Consider the following 19,921-nt stretch of genomic DNA (forward strand, 5'->3'; position numbering starts at 1 on the left):
GAAGTGTCTTGTTGTGAGCCAAGTGACCCTTTAAAAGACATCTAAATGCAGAACTCAATGATTTGCATTCCCTTTCTCTTTGCGACTGCCAAATGACAATTATTTCTGGACCTGGCAGTCAATTGTATTTTGCATGACAGTTGACAATGATAATCATTAGCTGTGCATCTTATATGGGGTCCCAACTGGAAGTGCCCAGTCCAATTTCATGACTGTTGTGATTTTACCTCGAATTGATCACACTAGCACATTTTAGGTTGGATTGCATGATGCTGAATAAAAACAATACTAGACAATTAAACTTCTAGGCCATTGGGTTATGTATACACAGACACACCAGTGCAATCACGACTGCTGCTGGCACAGATGTATGACATCTTGCACCAAGGGTTATTCTGAGTACCTTTACTCAAGGGGAAAAGCCATTTCTGCAGATTGTTTAAGTTACTGGTGACCATTATATTGGCACAACCAAGATTCTGAGCCTGGAGCTACTTTCTGTTGGAAAATGGGCGAGCATATTAGAGCCCTAGAGTAGTTTTCACTCGAATAGATAATTACACTCATGCTCCCTCCTCTAGTTTACTCAAAGTGAGAATGGACAGAACAATTTATTCCAGAGAAACTGATAATGGCCAAAGAATAGAAAATATTTCCTCAGTTTATTATGCTTTACAACATACCTTTGATTAGTACAATTAAAAGAGAATGTAAATGTAGGCTTTGAAATTATAGAAGATTTACAACACAGTAGGAGGTCTATTGGCCCATTGCTGGAAAAGAACTAACCCGCCTAATCCACCTTCTAGCACCAGCTCCATAAACCTGGAGGTCAAAGACATAGCCAGGTACTTTTTAAATGTGTAGATGGTTTAATTTGTAATAGTTAACTTTTTAAATAAAAATATAGATTGGAATTGAATGGACTTAGTATGCAAATTGGCCTTTAATTTCAGGGAAGTCATTGTATTTGTTCCTTTAAGTGGAATTTTGTATGTATAAAATTTTTACACGTGCAAATATATTTCAATTGCTACAGGCTTCAGAACCATTTCAAGCCCAATAGCGATCGCAGAATAAATAGAATATCACAAAATAGACTATGAATGTATGCACATTCCTTAACCTGTGAGAATGTCATCTATAAATTTTTACGCTCCAGAGAGTTCTGTTTACTTACAAATAAAACTGTAGCCATTACTCAGTGTAATTGCCTGTAAATTAAATAAACATCCTCAAGTCCTACAATGAAAGCAGAAAAGGACGACTTCTAATCACCGTAGTTGATGGCTTTCATTGTTTGCAGGCTGTTTTGGCTTGCTGGAAGTCCTGCACCTCTTAGTGCTTCAGAAAACAGTCTAGCTTGACCAAGACAGTAAAGTACCATGTTGAGTAAATTAAATCTCAAATATTAAACATCTGTTTCAATGGATGATGAATCCCAATTCTCCATCATACCAGCATTTCTTTCTAAGCAGACTTTAGACTGGGATCCTTTGCAAATATCCTGCAGCAATAGTGAATAATCTTCTTTCCATTGTCGGAATTTCTCTGACGTCAGCTGTGAACTTTCCAGGAGTTGATTTATTACAGTTAGGTCAGCTTCTTTGGCCTGGTGATTTGGGGGGTGGGGGGGGGGGGGGTGCAAAAAGAAGAAAAAACTTCCATTATTACCATTAAGCAGCCATGTTTAGTGACAACAAAAGTACTTCATTGCTACAAGTCATCAATGTGTGGTCCACTAAAGGCAAGATTACTTCACACCCGCACTTCCTTGCACGGCGGTCTTCTTCAGAGCACCATAACAAGTAATATGAATGAATCACTGAACCTTCCACCACTAATCCTGGATTTTATGTATTAATATATTCTCATTAAGCACTTCCATACTTAAAGTTTACTTTGGAAGCATGTCAGTCCTCATATGTGCATTAGTAGTGACAGAAAGGCAAATCCTGCATAAGGAACATCCTTTGTGAAATGGACAACTAATTTATATGGATATCTATCTTTTCATTCTATCATCTGAATGGTTGATAAATATGGTGAATAGTTGGGGTGTCAATGCAAATTTTTACTGGATGATGTGAGTCACTTCCAAGCAGGCTGACCACCTGTACAATATTCTTCTTCTCTGCTTTCTGCCACGCAAGCAATTTCCTAACTAAGCCATTTTTTTGTTCTACAAGTTCCAAATGCATAATATGGACTTCCAAATGGCAATTTAAGTGGATTTTGTGAAGGCGTTTGATAAAATCCCTCATAAGACTTATCTAAAGTTGGAAGTTTTACATCATTACAAATTATAAAATGGATGAACTGGTTATTTTCACATCATTACTTGCAAGAGTTAGTTGTGCTACAGACTTGTACAATAACTGTACTTCAAAAGAATGCTTTTACCTGTAAAGGACTTTTAAATATCCTGTGGTCATAAAGGTGCAATATAAATGCAACCTTTTTCTAAAAGTACTTTTCCTTTCCCTCTCCTCATTCAAGACCTTCGTTAAAGCTCTTTGACTAAGCTTTTGATCCCTCTTCCTAGTACCACCTCCTTTATCTTATTAATTCTTCCATGCATGTAGGCAATTCTCTTTTTCAAGTATAATATATACATGCATGTTGCAATTCTTGTTGAGTGGAATTAACAAAGTTTTACTCTTTATTTAAGAACTGGAGAGCATGATCTGCAGCCCTGTACATGCTGCTATGCCTCATTGGATCATTTTCAGTTTTCTCCATGCAGCAGGATCAATAATTTTACTGACCCACACTCTACCCTGCAAGGTGAAACACTAGGCCAGATTTGTTTGATATAATCTGCAACTCACGTTTGGTTCCCCCCCACACCCCCCATGCTAATTCCAGAGCCATGGAGGATCTATTTTATTGGAACTCTCCACACCATGGTCCTTTACTGAGGAGACCAGTCCATGAGTTGAAACTGGGTCTCTGGTATCAGAAACTGAGGCTCAATCCCAGAGGCAACACGGACATTGCTTTGAAATGTTTCTTACATAGAGAGACTTAAAACTGTTTAAATAATTAAAAAAAACTGTTTTAACTCCTTTTCAGTCAATCTTCCTAATGAAGGTTAACCACCCCACAACGGGGCTGTTGCTTTGTCCCCCATAACCAGCAAAGGCTGTGTACAAAACACTTCTGGCTCTCTAGCCTTTACAAGCCAGAACTGCCCCTGCACTCGGTGGAAAGTTCAGTGAGAGACCAGGAGTTCAAACGCTGACCTCCAGCACATTTCCTAACACTGGATTGCAGTATGCAGACATGGAAGTCAACATTGCACTGAACATTGGAGGGTGGACATGTGGTGATTCCCAATAGAACTGCCAACCTCATGGGAGCTTGACCCAATCCATTATTCTGCTATGAATTGGATTCTTTGTTTAAATTATTTCAACAAGCTGAAAGACTCCTCAATAAAATCAAGATGTTCAAGGAAAATATTGCTGATCCCAAACATATGGAACATTTCCTTACTGGTGGTGAGTTTACAAAATAATCAACTTATTGCCTTGAAACATGGAAGGGATCAAACTGAATGACTAAACTGTTTCTTATAAGTCCACAGGTGCCTGACAAAGTGCAAGGCTCTCGGCATCTGCTTGCGATTACTTCATCAAACACCTTCTACAGAGTAACTAGTTTCTTGTAAAGGTCTCTGAAATGTATGCAAACAAAGAAATTATGTGTTATATTGCTAAATCGCATGTTTTGTAGTTAGGTAACTTTTACTGAAGAACCTCTATTGTCCATGGGTAATTGTTGTTCTCAAAGAGAAAGTTCAGAACATCGTGGTCAAAACGGGAGGTGTTTTTTTTTAAATTCAGGGCAAACTTGAATTGTGTGGTGTTTCCCCTCCTGAAAGGGGAGAGGATACATTTTAAGCTCAACACAAGGGACCTCTATCCCATATGCACAGCAATCATGTGTTCAATAATTTAACTATAACTGCCAGCTACATTTCAAATGGACCTGGAGCCTGATAAGGTAAAAATTGGATTTTCTACTCATTTCTAGATCAGAAAGAGACTGAAGATAAAACCTCTGAATTTCGATAGGGCTTTAGTGTTCTACCCTGGTCTAACAATATGCAATCTGCAAAACTTCCTTTTGTTGCAGTTGTACCTTGGTCTCATTGCCAATGCATTATGCAGGATTTGGAAATTGAGACCTCCTTTGTAATATCTGTGGGGTCCTCCTGGTCAGAACTTTGTTGGTCTCCATGCCATCACATGACCTGGAATTGTCTAACTTTGCACCTGCCTACTCCTTACCAGAAGGCACTCACACTTTATTAAATATTCAATTTTTCAACAGCCCACCCACATAGATAATTTTGTAGTGCATATTGAAAGGAATTATGGTTTATCAGTGGACATAAAAAGAGACCCTTACATACCTTTAAAGTACTGTTCAATGCTCTGAATTTGTGCAGTCTTTCATTGATAAGAGGATTTTTGCTGCGCTTTATAAAGGACCGCCTGTAATCCCTCTTTGTTGAAGATCGGCGTTGTCCAGTAGGAGAAAGACTTGCTTGCTCTAAGGATTTATACAACTGCTCCATTTCATCAGAATTTTGTGGTTGTTCTTTAAAAACAAAGAGCAAAGTCAAAGGGATTCCTTCCCTACATGAATTGACACATTTAAATTGACACAGAGGGCTCATTGAAAGGAAGTCTGGCACATGAATTGAACTAGATGTCATTGATACCAAAGGTAAATAATAAAATGCAATAAAGCAAATGATCTCAAACATTGGACTGTGTAGTACAACAAATTATGAATGATGTCTTTTGGTTGTGGATCCTTACTTCAAATTTGTTTTAAATTTTGCACCCTGAACCCACTCCACAGAACAGGAGACTTAAACTGTTTAAGGTTTTCTGTTAAATCTTAGAATTACATAGAATGGGAGCTCATTTGGACTATCTTTCATTTTGAAACGTACAATGGAAAGTTGTGATTGAATTTGCTTCTCTATCCTTTCATGCAATCTAGCCCAAATCTGTTTGGCATTCTTAACCAGGCTCCGTTGAATACAAACTCACTACACAAATCGTGCTGCAAATGTCAATGTTAACGAAAAGAAGCCACAAGAATACTTTGTCCAAGAACATAAATTAGAGAGAAAGTTTCTAAAGCTGCAATCGCTGGTCATAGCTTGAGCTGTGAAAAGTCACTGCAACATCTGAATACAAATTACTTAGCACTGCAATGTCTTCATGAATGTTGATGTGCAAGCTTGAAAAGATTCAAAGTAGATGATACCCTTTTTTTCCTGTTTGAGAGCATAATAATGTTAAGCAGTAGATTAATTAAAGTTCAGTGACAGCAACAAGGAATGTAAATAAGTGATGAGCTTACATAAAGGCTTAATAAGACTGCATTTAAACTACAGTGAACTCACTGGGGTCCACACTAGAGGGAAGATAGAGAGGATATAAAGCTGATTGCCTAGGGTTCTCTTTGATCTAGGGAGAAACAAATAGTAAAAGATTAAGAAACTGTTTTATTTTGCTTTAGGGGAATGATATGAATAAAATAAATTTAAAATAAAGAAAATAAGAAACAGGGTATAAAGAAGCAGATTGTTTCCATGGGTTGACGCTGAAAGACAGAGAACAAGTTTACACATAAAAAATTGAAAGAGAACTTGATGGCAATAATGCATCAATGAATAAGGCAAATGCAGAAGGACGGTAAAAAGAAATTAAATGTGCTTTATCTGAGTTCACAGAGCATTTGCAACAGGAGAGAAAAAAAGGCACAGGTAAATGGGTTTGATTGAATATTCAAGATAAGAGTCAGGGATTTATACAGCATGGAAACAGGCCTTTCAGCCCAACTGGTCCGTGCTGACCATGATGTCCCATCCATTCTAGTCCCATTTGCCAGCATTTGGCCCATAATCTTCTAAACCTTTCCAAGGTTGTGGGCGAATAGGATTAATGTAGATAGGCAGCAGGGTTGGCATGGATGAAATGGGCTGGAAGGGCTCATTTCTGTGCTGTACGTTTCCATCATTCTATGAGAAGTAAGGAAGGGTTTTGGCTTAGGACGTAGAATACATATGGGTGGAAGTTAGAGAGAACAAGTGGTAGAAAACACTGAAGGAAAGTTTATAGGCCTCCTAAGAACAACTGTACTCTTAGAGGAAGTATTAATCAAGGAATTATAGAAGCTAGTAAAAGAAGTTAGTAAATAATTATGATAGTTTTAATCTCCATATGGAGTGAACAAATTGGAAAATTAGTCAAAGCAGTTTGAGGCCAAGTTCATAGAACTTGGATTTATGGAGTGTTTCCTAGAACAATATAGCCGGAAATCAACCAGGAGGTAGAGTATTCTACATCTTGTGTCACATGAACTTAGTATTCTTTTAGTAATGTGTCTTTTGGAGAAAAATGATCATAGCACAGTGGAATTTCACATCCTTTAATGTACTTAAAACCAAAAATACAATTTTAAACTTAAAGCTAGTTATATATGGTGGGAGAGGACTAAACCATCAAATATGCAAAATTTGATTCTCATTCACTTGGACATTCATTAACTTATTATTGTACTCCCAAAAAGCAATCAAGGGGTTGAATTGGAATTTTGCTGCTGGTTTCCAGGATTCAGGAAATCTGGCTGTGAGCAGGAGGCTGGAGTTGTAGCTTCACAGAGTAAGTGCCTTGTCTGGGTTTTCCTGTGGCAGGGAGCAAGAGTTCTTCCTACCTTGATCTTCAGGGAAGTTTCGGCTTCCTATGTTCCACCCCTCAAAGAAGCCTTTAGACTCTCCAAATTTCCTTATTACTGACCTTTCCCCTCCACGTACAATGTCTTCACCTTTTTAACCCGTCCAACCTTCCCACACTTATAAATGAATTATTTTCCCCTCTTGGTTGCCAAGTATTGTAACAAAGAATTCCATGTTGTGGCTTTATGCTGCTGCTCTGCTCTCTTAGGTGCTGGCTAGTTGTCAATTTCATCAAGAGACAGATGGAAATTGGATTCTTGTTGGCTTCTTTCACTGTCTTTATCCATTTCCTCATATCTTCCCTGTCTTCTCATTGCAATATTGTTCATGTTAACCATCAAGATTAAAATGGATAGGGTGATAATGAAAATGGAGCAAGAGAAATTTCCCTATAGTTAAAACATGCTGTAACTTACCTGTTGGACAAATACACCATAACCCCATGAAATTTATACCAACAGGACTGTCTGGGGTGTGTCAAAACTGCTTGCCTGGGCAATGGTGCTTTCAGCGTTCTAACTGGTTTTGAGCTGCTTCTTGTACACTGATAAGTTCCACTATCTGCAGAAATTTTTAGTTCCAAACAAAACAATCTACTTTTTCTTCTACAAGCAGCAATTATCCACGTGTACTTCATCCTCTTCCCCATGCAGCATCAAGAAGAGTGCATCACTTGGTAAGAGAAATGACTGCAGAGTATTACAAAACAGTATCTGTAGAGGGCAGTGTAAGACAGTAAACCAGAACTTGGAAACATTTGCTGCTACTTAATTCAGACAGATGCAAATCAGGCATTCGGTGTTGAAATGATTGAGTGTGCACACGGGAAGAGGATTATCCAACCACTTGCACAGAATTGTGGAAGTCCACCATTTGTGAAATGGCCGTTTTAAAGAACATTCCAACTAATCCCATTCCCTTGTTCTTGTCTCAATCCCAACAAATATCTTCCCTTCCTTGTACTATAAAATTCCCTGTATTGTACAAGCTCCCCATTCAATTTCTCTGCTACTTTATCTTTTCCTGCATCATTAGTGGTAATGGTGATCGGATACAAAGCTCTCATTTAGTACCTTGGCCATACCCTGTCTTACGAGATCATTTATGGTCCCAAGTTGGCCACAGCCTTCCTTTAGTTAGGTTTTATTGTTTATATGCTGATTAAGATCTTTTATGTTATTTACTATGAACTTTCAATCACTTTTTCTGCCTCTCTTACTTTTATAGTTTACTCCTGTACTGTCTGCATTCAGCTTGATTCGCTCCTTCGTTAGGAGCTAAACATCTATGATTGCTACTATATCACAATTCTTGTACAATGTGTGCAAGCAGCCTTATTGATCATGCTGTCTGCTCCAGATCCATCTTGACCTGCCTTACATTTTCATGTGTCTAATCCTTCCTATTTCTTAACACCCTTTATTTTAAGCAGTTTGTCACTCCCTGTCCCTCATTCACCTTTCTCCTTCCCTCTGGTACTCTCCCTTAGTGCCCTTCCCCTGCTGTGTCGGTTGAACCCCACCGCCCCCCCCCCCCCAACATCACAGTATCAGTTAACCTCATTACAATAGTCCTGTTGAGTTCCAAACTGTTCTTCTTGCAGAAGTCCTTCCTACTCCAGAATTGGTTTCAAAGGGTCAGGAATTTGAAGCACCCTAATCTTCTCTAGCACTACAGTCATACCTTTAGCTTGTTTTGTCTCACTCTGTGCTTATTAACGAAAAATAGCACAAGGTGTAATCCAAAGATTACATTCTTTCAGGTCCTGCTCTTTAATTTCCTGTCTAGCTCCTGTAAGTGCAGGACCAGAATGTTTTTTAGTTCCAATGTCCTATGAAACGTTATTTAGACCTATGGACCATATCCCAAACTATGCATTTGACATTTCAGTCACTTTCTTGACCATCTAAACCTGTGAACCAAATATTAATGAATAACCAAATTTCCAATTGCCTTTCTTGCTTTGCTATATCTAGTAGCAGTTAAAGTAGGCTTCACACTCCACCCATCAAAGTTCATGCCGTGTATTTATCCATCTTGAATTCCACTGTCAATTCTCTGCACAAATCAAACTGAAAGTTGGGCAGAGTGCATTGCTTAGAGAGTTTCCTTGATAGCCTCAAGTAAACGAACCTGTAACCACAATTTGCACAAACTCCACCATTAGATCAAATAATTTTTGTTCCGTATATGAGCTCTTTTTACTTGCCTTTGCTCCGCAAACCTTAATAACCTCATGAAAACAAGTTAGGAAAACGTAAGAATTAGGAGTAGGTCATTTGGCTCCTTGCTTCTGCTGTACCATTCAATAAAATCATGGCTGATCTTTTACCTCAGCACCACTTTCCTACATTAAACAATATCCATTTATTCCCTTAACATCTAAAAAATCCATTGATCCCAGTCTTGCACGTGTGCAGTGACTGAGCCTCTACAGCACCTGTGGGCAGAGAATTCCAAAGATCGTAAAGTTGTTCCTTTACCTTTGCCCCACCAAAGTACCTTAGTGACTAGTGAAAGAAAATCAAAAAACAACAAATGCTGGAAATCTGAAACAAAAGCAGAAAATGCTGGAAATACGCAGTGCCTGTGAAATGAGAAGTAGTTAATGTTTTGGATCTGGGACCCTTTGTCAGAAATGTAGTACTGAACAAGAAAATGAACGAAATGTCAAATATGTAGGTCAGCACGTGGAGGTAATAAATTTTCAAGTGGATATAGGCAGTCAGAGTTTCGGTAACTGCACAGGAAATTCTGAATAAGAGCTCAGAGGCCAAAACATTAACTCTATTTCTCCTTCCATAGATGCTGCCTGATCTCCTGAGTGCTTCTAGCATTTTTTTCTTTTGTTTCCTTTGCTCTTATTTTGGTCTCAAAAATTCGAATTGCTTCCAGTGCTTCCATTCTTTGTGGCAGAGATAGAGTATTCCACTACTGAACATCAAGAAGCCCTTCCTAAATGGCCTAGTTATAATCTTAAGCCTAAGATTATTGTGTCAGGGGAAATAATTTGTCTGCACCTAATCTATCTGTTAACATTTTACCCAGTGCTGTAGAAAAAGCTGCCAACATTTGGTAAGCTCCTGTTTGAGGATATAGTGGATCAACAATTTGGAACATGGCCACATAATTAAGATTTGGGTTGACTGCTGCTGTAAGAGATATAACTGTGTTTGTTTTAAGTGGCTTTTATATTGCACAAGAACAGCTTTACTGCGGTATTAACAGTTCTGCATTTGACTTGCTTTGGTAACCCAGCTGCATGAGGACAACATAAAAGCCTGTTTAAAACATGTGCTTATAACCAGGAGTTTACTTGGATGACCAAATATTAGAGCTGATCATACTTCATCATCCAAATGAAGGTGCTCTCTTCCAGGATCAGTGTACCCAAATATAAGTGCAAACAAGCCATGCCTGCCTGCACCACAAAGACTAGACATGCAGCAGTTAAGAACTCTTCAACTCTTTGGACACCATGGGGTTAATCTTGATAGCTAGGAGACCACACAAGAGGTTTGACATTAAAATATATGCAACATCACATGAAAACAGGATTGAAGCAGAGAATTTAGCTCAGAAAGATTACAACTGGTTACAATTTCACTCAAGTTAAAACATTTGGTCTAAGTGGGAGCCAAAATCTAAAATGGGAGTCAAATCCTAAAATAAATTCTGACTTCATAGTAAGACAGAGGAGCAGACTTACAAAACAAACATTATGTACATCTGTCAGATGATCTTGAAAAGAGCCTAATTAGATGTTATTTCCCAAGGTTGACAAACAGGGCAAAAGAACTTCAAACTGTTTGGTAGTTGTAGTTAGGACTGTGCCTATACCCAGACATTAGAGAGCAATCTGAAAGGAGTGCACTTAATGGGAAATTTTAGCAGGTGTTTTACATATTCCACCTCAACTTCCTTGACTGCTGAACATACCCCATGGTGTGAATGAAACAAAGTGCTCATAAACCAACTGTTCAATATAAACATCTATATGGAATCACAAGAAAAAAATTCCTGCACCTCATACAAACGTGTGCAGGAGATCATCAGAGCTTCAAATAGCACTCCCCTAAATCTGATGTTAATGAACATCCCTTATTGTCCAATAAAATAAACATATGTAAAGAAAAGTATGATGTAAATTGGACATACTGTTTAGCTCATAGATTCCTGTATTTGGAATAAATGCCAATTTCCTTTATTTGCAAATGCCTACGTTGGCCACACAAACCACTTTACGTAAACCTTCTGATATGTTCTTCAAGGCTGAACTGAGCTTAGCCCTGCAAGCTTTCCTAGCTTGGTCAGATAGGCCTCACTGGCCGGTTTTGATGTATGAAGTCCAAGTTCAGATCACCTCCGACCAATGATCCCAGCTAAAGGTTGACACTTTGGCACAAAGGAGATGGCAAGAATGATGTGCTTGTTGAAAATGGCATTATCCAGGGAACTTGCCACAGTGTGTGTGCAGTGCATGGATTTCTTACATTAGTTCCAGGGTAATTTCAGTGAACTAAAGGATTCCTGCTACTAATAGAGGGTTACTCATATTACTACCAGCTTGATATGTATTATCAGTAAATTCTTCTATTCTATTGGTTGCTCATGAGAATCTTTGCATATTCTAGCAGTAATCTATTGTAATTATCTTACTCATTTCAGATATAATACACTAAGCAAAAGCCATATCTCTGATTACTTACAGTAAACCTAAATAATATTTTCTAGAAGAGTTGCACCTAATTCTTGAAACTTTGGGTCATCTCAATCAATCTTGAGCCATTGCATACTGTAAGCTGTCTCTTCACTTTAGATTTAGTGTCCGTTTTTCCCATACCTTTCTAGATTCTATTTATATTGTTATATTTCCTTATGACATAGACAGAGATCCATTCCTTACACACATCATATCCACTTCATCTGATGCTTGAAGCCGCTCACTGCCACATGCATGCACAAAAGTTGCTTTAGTTCCTTTTAGTCTGAATGGTAACCACTGAATTTAACCAACTTCCTGCCAGTGCTGCCACATTCCCTCCAACAGAATTTGTTTTTATTCTAACATACATCAAAACACTTCACTAATTTCTGCAGACAATGTGAAGGGAATTTTAACCTGTCAAAGTGGATGAATTTGGGTTGGGTGGGATGTAAAATGTTTTTAAATCTCAAAATTGTACTTGCCTTGAATCTGGCCCCTTTCCAGTTTTGAGTGTTGTAATGTCACAGCTTGCAACCATTGGTCCACTGATTCTATTCTGGCTCCTGGTGAATCAATCCTGTTAGTACCATTCGTCTGATCTTTCTCAATGGTCCTGAAAAGTACTCTCTCTCCCCCAACTGGCCGTCTGATTTGCTTTGAGGGTTTGACTGATTTTTGTTTCCACCACAAAATTCCATTTTGTTTCTTGGGTGGCGCAGTGGCACAGTCAGTTGAGCCCCTGCCTCAGTGCCAGAGACCCAAGTTTAATCCTGATCTTGGGTTTTATCTGTGTGGAGTTTGCACATTCTCCTTGGGACTGCATGGATTTCCTTCCGGTGTTCTGGTTTCCTCCCACATTCCAAGACATGTTGGTTAATTGGCCTTTGCAAATTTTGTAAGGGAATCATAGAATCAGGGGAGAGTTGGTGGGAATGTAGGGTGAAAAAATGGGATCAATATAGTTTTAGTGTAAATGAGTGGTTGAAAGGCTGATGTGGACTTGGTGGACCAAAGGGCCTGTTTTTGTACTGTATCTTTCTAGGACTCTAGCACACCCTTACAGTGAACTCTCGATCCTAACTATTTTCTCAATAAAGAAACCATCCACTAACGGCAACAACTTCCTTCTATTTACCCTACTTTTAGACCACTCATGATCTTGTACTCATCTATCAACTTTCCTCTTAAATTCCTTTGTTTCAAATGAAAGCATGTCCAACCAAACGTCTGAGTGGTTTCACCTCACCTTTAAAAACAAGCTATTTTTGCTTTAAAAACCTTGAAATTATTACAATGTATAAATTAATATAGATTTTATATTTTTGTGTAATTTTTAAATATAGACATGGATGATTCACTTCCCTTTATCTCTTAGAAAGGGAAAATATCCATTTGATATCACACTTGATTTTACTTCCAAAAACAATTAAAGTTAATTGAGGAAACAAAACAGATCAGAAAAATGCTTTTCTCCAACGTAAATTGGTTGCTCAAGTTGGGATATATTTATAGACTTTACATAAAAGTACTAATGAGTTTGTATCACAGCTAAAGCATTCCAAACATTGGCAAAAAGGAAACAAATTCTCATTATATATCATGCTAATGGTCAAATTGTTAGGTGCACTGAGACTTGCTAACAAGAGTGATGACTGTGCAAAGTTGACAAAATGAAGACAACAAGATTACAACCGTTGAGAAGGTGACAAATTTATGTAGCATCTTTAATGCAAGGACATATCAAAGTATTTTACATGGGACAGAAGGAAAGAAAATACATTGAACTGGAATCAAGGAGAGAACTGTAAACAATGGTGTGAAAACCTGAGGAGAGGCAAATCTTGGACAGAAAGATGATTTCTGAAAATGTTTTAAAGGTGGGGAGAGAGGAAGTGGAGAAAAATGCAAGAGTGGGAGAATGAGAACTGAAAGCCCTGCTACCATTACTGGAAGAGAGAGACAGACACACACACACAAGGCTGATGTCATAAGATCTAATGTTGTGGAAGAAGATCTGAGGTTTGGGATGAGTTGAGGTTGTGGGATATCTGAAGAAGAGAATGACCATTTTAAATGGAATACTTTCGAAGACCGAGGTTGAAGGTGGTGACATTTCTGAGGGGTGAAGACAAGGAGTTGAGTGAGGAGACAGTCAAAAAGTGTGAAGATAGTAAAAATCACAGATTAAAGGTTTCAGTGGCACTGGGATGAGGTAGGAATGAGGGTGGACAATACTGCAATACTCTGGTCAAGGCTACAAGTGCCTCATGGGCCTCTGGTTCAGAATGAACAGGCATTTAGAAGGAAACAGTAGAAATGGCAAGGAAAGGAGTTTATGGTGAAGGTATCGGAGGATCTATCCTGGGCCCAACACACTGACGCAATCACGAAGAGGGCACGCCAGTGGCTGTACTTCATTAGGAGTTTGAGGAGATTTGGTATGTCACCAAAGACTCTTACAAATTTCTACAGATGTACAATGGAGAGCATTCTGACTGGCTGCATCATCATCTGGTATGGAGGCTCCAATGTGCAGGATTGAAAGAGGCTGCAGAGGGTTGTAGACTCATCCAGCTCCATCACGGGCACAGCCCTCCCCACCATCAAGGACATCTTCAAGAGGTGGTGCCTCAAGAAGGCGACATCCATCATTAAGGACCCTCATCATCCAGGACATGCCCTCTTGCATTACTACCATCAGGGAGGAGGTACAGGAGCCTGAAGTCCCACACTCAACATTTTAGGAACAGCTTCTTCCCCTCCACCATCAGATTTCTGAACAGTCCATGAATCCATGAACATTACCTTATTATTCCTCTTTTACACTATTTATTTATTTTAATAACTAATAGTAATTTTTGAGTCTTGCTGCCGTGGAACAACAAATTTCATGACATGTATCATTGATAATAAATCTGATTCTGATAGCATGAAGTGAAAGCTTCAGGCATCCTGATCATTTGCAGAAGATTTGTGGCATGAGTTTTGATGCCTTTCAAGCAACCCAAGAGCACAAAGTTGATCACGGAATTGAAGGAGATGGTGGAAATGTGAGGCTAGCTAACATTGTATCTGTACTTGTCACTGGAGACAGCATGTAAATGTTGACAAAAACAAGCATAAGTGGACCCTTAGTAAAACATTTGGTGGCAGTGAAAAGAGAAGCCATTACTGCACTTGTGTGTCCAGACAATTGGGAGCTAATGGAAGATAACACCACAGAGACCAGTCTTGGAGGCATGTGGTTGGCCTTGTTAACAAATGCAGAAAGATTGATGATGTCAGAAATAATGTTAACATGATCACAGCCATTGCTGTGGGACAGTGCTTAAATAGAATAACTAGCTTGTACATAGACATTGAATGGAGGCTCATGGTAGGACAGGGAGAGAAGGTATAGCAGCATACATAAAATACCAGAAAGGGGGTTTGAGTGGAGGGGAGTTCACTGCGTAGGGATTAAAAAGGAATAAGCTACTCAAATTTACATTAAGTTTATTGGCCAGGTCAGTGAGGAGCACTTGCCAGCTCTTCTTCCACACAATGCATGGGACAGTGGCTGAGAGGGTGGGTTAAGCAATTGTTTTATTTCTGTCTCAAAGCCAGCACTTCCTAAGTGCAGAATTCTCTCAGTCCACTGAAGTCCCAGTCTAGAAAAATAGATTGGAATCTGAACCCTCAAACGTATGGTTCAGAGGCAAGAGTGTCACTATTAAAACACAGTTAACATGTCCAGAGTGCAAGATGGGTTTTATGGAAGAGGCTGGCTTAGGAAGAGTGGCAGGCGATAAGAGGGAAAGTGCAGAGTGAAAGGATTCAAGAGGTAGGTGAGTCAGTTTGAAGAAAGTCCAGGAGAAGTGGAAGAATGGAGAAGGAGGTAAAAGTCATCCCCTCAAAATCCAAGAGGGCTTTTCACCTGGTTTTGGAAGGGAGGTTGGAGAAACAGAAAGTTGAGGAGGCACTTACATCATTTTTATTGGTTTGTAGAAGTTTCTGATTACATTTATAGTTGGCAAAATTGTTTTGGGGGTGGGGCGTGTATGGGGTAGGAGCAGCGTTGGTGTCTGTGTGAACAGGATCAGTTTTCTGTATCAGGCAGATTCAGGGGAATGGGAACATGGGCAGTGAGTGTGGGCCATGGCTCACAAATCCAGGCCACATGGTTTGTTGTTCAAACATAACATTATAATGCTATGCATGATGCACACCAATGGATCATCAGTAAAAATTGAACTAATAACAGAAAATGTTCATGAAACAATATTGCTGCAAAGTGAATTCTCTCTTGCACAGTTTAGAAAACTGCTATACAAAATAGTACAATACATTGTTTCCTGAAGGGTAGTTTCTTGGAAAGCAGGTGAAATAAATTTGTTTCCAAATTGATTTCTCTGCTCTTTCATTAAATCTACTTGCAGTATAATGAGCTGACTAAGTCATTTAAAAACACTCAACTCCAAATATCTCCAATTTCCTCATTAGATGTTACACAAAATGAGATGGATCTTAAAAGACTGAAGAGAGCGGTTTGCATTCTCAGGACAAGTGTCAAATTCCATTTTCACAGTTCGATTTGTACAGCTCAGAAATATTTAATGGCAAATCTTTGTTGTTGAGGGTATCTGTTTTACCTAACTCTGAAGAAATCACATCCAAATGGTAACATTTTCTGTAAGGATCTGAGTGCATTAATTCACAATGCATTCAGAATAAGCATCATTTTCATTTCACTGATACATGAATGTTCTTGGTTCCATGCTGTGATTATAATTCTCAATGTCTCAAATGGTGGGAGAGCTAAAGTTTTCCCTGCTGTATTCACTAAAAGGGTTAATCTGCTGATCACTGTCGAGAAAGTGTACAAGAGGGAGGTACTAGCAGACCTGAGTGAGAAAGTGGGGTGAAGTGCAACAACACATCAACAGGAAAGGAAACAGGAGAGAGAACTGACTGGCAAACGTAATGATAGGTCTGAAAAAAAATAATGAAAGCAGCATGCAGTGGAGAATGAAGTAATGGATTGGGGCCAGTACCAGTTTACCAGCTGTGGGAGGGAGTAAAGCATTTTGTGATCTGTGCTCTTTTCAAAAGAAGAACTAGCATTTATACTGCATTTATACATCGGATATCCAAAACTACTTTACAGCCACTGAAATATTTTTGGAACGTAGTTGCTGTTGTAAAGCTGTTAAGAATGAGTTGCACATAAATGTTATTTTGTAACTGATATACACAGTGATGGCTTGTAGTTTCTTAAGAAATATCATCACTTCTAACTGCACTTCCCCACTGAGTTATCAGGAAGTACAGGACTCTTGCAAATGAGTAACTTCCTGGCAGGGCCTTGTTGCTGTTATTCTGATAGTTATCTGAATTTTGGTGTAAATATCTGGGGCTATTCCATTGGAATTTGTGCAATCAAAATATAACAAAGAGATTTATCATCTCATTCGAGATGTGAAAAACTAGTTATTAAGAGAGGAACTTCCAGTGTTTGTAATGTGTTTGTTTTAGACTTTTCAGTCAAATTCTACCACACTTTGTGATTTTAATCATTATGTTTTCTTTTGGGAAAGATATATTCTTCTTGCACTTCATAATGTTTCAGAACTTGTGTTGAAAAACAGAAAATCTTTGTGCAGTTTTAAAAAGAAAAGCCAAAGGCAAGGAAAAAGGGAAACAAAGAGAGAAAATTGCACAGATTGGATTGAACAGGCCCAATTATGGTTTTGATGTGAGATGACTTTATGATTATCATCTGATTTTGACTCACTGGTGCCTTTACAGTCTACCTTTGAAAAGATTAAAGGAGCATGCTTGCAACAAGGACACTAGTATCCTTTTGAGATAATTAGAGGGTTGTATTGGTACAAGCTCGGCTCACACTCATATTTTGAGCAGTAAGGACATGCCCTACTCACCAGCTAATGAGTGTGGCCAATATAGCTCAGAATCATAGAAAGGTGGCAGCATGGAAGGAGACATGCAACTGATAAAGTTTGTGTTGGCTCCACACAAAAGAAATCTAGCTAAGTCCACTTTCCTGCTCTCTCCCAAACAGACTTCCAGTTCTAGGTAGTTATCCAGTTCACTTCTGGCTGTCATGGTTGAATTTCACCCCACTGGCACTGAATTCCATATCCCACCCATTGCTGCACAGTGAAGTTTTTCCACAAGTCACTTTATCAATCAGCTTCATTCTATGCATTTTGGTTCTTGAAGCTTTCACTGTTGGGAAGTGTTTCTATATATCTGTTGTCCAGATACTAGGTGACTTTAAATGTCAGATCTCCTCTCAACCCACTTTGTACCAAGGATAACAGCCCCAGCTTCTCAGTGTAACTAAAGACTTCCATCGCTAAGTCACATCAGTAAAATCTCTTCAGCAGCCTGTTTAAGATCTTCACCTATTTCCTTGAGCATGGCACACAAAAATGAACACAATACTCTGTTCCTGAGAACTGGACACAATGTTCCAGGCATGTACTAGAGAGAATACCTTAAGCAAGATGGCAAATATGAAATAGTTGATTATAATATCAGGATCCAACTCAAACACACAACCAACAGAAACCAAACTAAATTTTAGGGAACAAATATTTTTGAGCATCTTGTTATCCTTTTAAGTACATACTTGAAATATTTAATGCCATATCTATCCTGGAAGAGCAAAAAGAAAGAAAATGACCAGACAATGCCCATTCCTGCTTGCAAAGTAAAAATTTTACACAAAGTTTTCAATGTAAGAGGTATGTGGCATGTTCCTACTGTGCAATATCCAATTAACTGGGTTTTATAAATCCCAAATTTATGGAACCTTTTCTCTACTGAAACCACAGGAGCAACTTTTACAAGTATATCTGTAAACAGTTGAATTGGCAGGAGGCGTGTGCCATGAATATCCTTAATTCTGCTTTCAATTCCTTACTAGCACAAACAAGAGTACTGTTTTTATCAGAGCCAGTCACTTCATGAACAACTTGCAGAAGTTGTTACCAACCATGAGTGAAAATATCCTGTGCTCCGCATGCAATGAAATTATAAAACTCTTCAGAAGTAATCTGCTTTTATTTTGCACAGAGAAGTACTTCCCTCATCCGAGATGTCCAACTTCTTTTCTAACCGGGGCTTACCCCTGACTGTGGTCGAGAGAGCTCGCACCCGCATCTCTGCCATCTCCCACACCTCTGCTCCCTCCCCACCCTCCCAGACCCAACAGGGATAGGGACCCACTTGTTCTCACATTTCATGCTATCAGCCTATGTATTCAACATATCATTCTCCACCACGTCCTCCATCTCCAATGGGACCCCACCACCAAGCATATCTTCCCCTCCCCACCCCTTTCTGCCTTTTGCAGGGACCACTCTCTCCGCGACTCCCTAGTTCACTCCTCTCTCCCCACCCATCCCGCTCCCACCCCAGGAACTTTCCACTGCTCCTGCCATAGGTGCAACACCTGCCCCCAGACCACCTCCATCCAGGGACCCAAACGGTCCTTTCAGGTGAGACAGCGATTCATCTGCACCTTCCTTAATATCATCTACTGTATTCAGTGCTCCAAGTGTGGCCTCCTCTACATTGGTGAGGCCAAATGCAAACTAGGTGACTATTTCTCAGAACACCTGCACTCTGTCTATAACTGCGATCTGCATCTCCCTGTTGCCAGTCACTTCAACTTCCCCTCCCACACTATCATAGATATGTTGGTCTTTGGCCTCCTCCACTGCCAGGAGAATTCCAAGTGCAAACTGGAGGAACAGCACCTCATTTTCCATCTTGGAACCTTGCAGCCTAATGGCTTGAACATTGAATTCTCACACTTTAGGTAATTCCCACCCTCCTTCCCCATAAACCCTCCCACCCCCCCTCCCCCATGTTTCTTCTCTTCCTCCCTTTCCAAGCCTCTTTTTTTCTACTTTTTTCCCCCTTTCTCTCCTTACCTTTGACCCATCCCCCAGTGGATCTGCTCTCCCCTCCTCCCCCACACCTGCCTATCACTATCTCTTACCTGCATCTATAACCTCTTTGTGCCCATCTTGCCTCCCCTCTTTTGTCCGCCTATCACTGCTCTGCTTTTCCCTCCTATATATTGGGCTTCCCCTTTTCCTATCTTCAGTCCTGAAGAAGGGTCCTGACCCAAAACGTTGACCGCCTGCTTTCCTCCACGGATGCTGCCTGGCCTGCTGAGTTCCTCCAGCATCATTGTGTTTTTCATCTAGATTCCAGCATCTGCAGACCTTTGTTTCTCTACTTTCCTCTCCAACCTGATCCTCTTGAATATTTTCCCTGAAGTTTTATTGAATTCCTTGATAGTACTAATATCTTGGATAACACTGGGGCTTTCTGTTGTGGTTATAAATAATATGTTAGCTGTTCACCCATGTATCTCTTCAGTTATTATCTTCACTTTGTTCATCTTTGCCTAGTTATCATTTGTTTCTGCCCAG

At 39.4% G+C, this 19,921-nt stretch overlaps 1 protein-coding gene across 1 annotated transcript in view; it reads right to left on the bottom strand.

The window, feature by feature from the left end:
• Positions 1-653: 653 nt before the first annotated feature.
• The window catches only part of LOC127567994 (connector enhancer of kinase suppressor of ras 3-like), a 177,859-nt gene continuing 158,591 nt past the window's right edge, over positions 654-19,921 (bottom strand). Inside the window, exons 23-24 of the mRNA XM_052011238.1 lie at positions 4,421-4,608; positions 654-1,612 (exon numbers count right to left, since the gene is read on the bottom strand). Of these exons, the coding sequence (XP_051867198.1) occupies positions 1,412-1,612; positions 4,421-4,608 (389 nt within the window). The 3' untranslated portion in view covers positions 654-1,411. The remainder of the gene's footprint in view (positions 1,613-4,420; positions 4,609-19,921) is intronic.

This window comes from Pristis pectinata, chromosome 3 (assembly GCF_009764475.1).
Source record: "Pristis pectinata isolate sPriPec2 chromosome 3, sPriPec2.1.pri, whole genome shotgun sequence".
NCBI classification, from domain to species: domain Eukaryota; kingdom Metazoa; phylum Chordata; class Chondrichthyes; order Rhinopristiformes; family Pristidae; genus Pristis; species Pristis pectinata.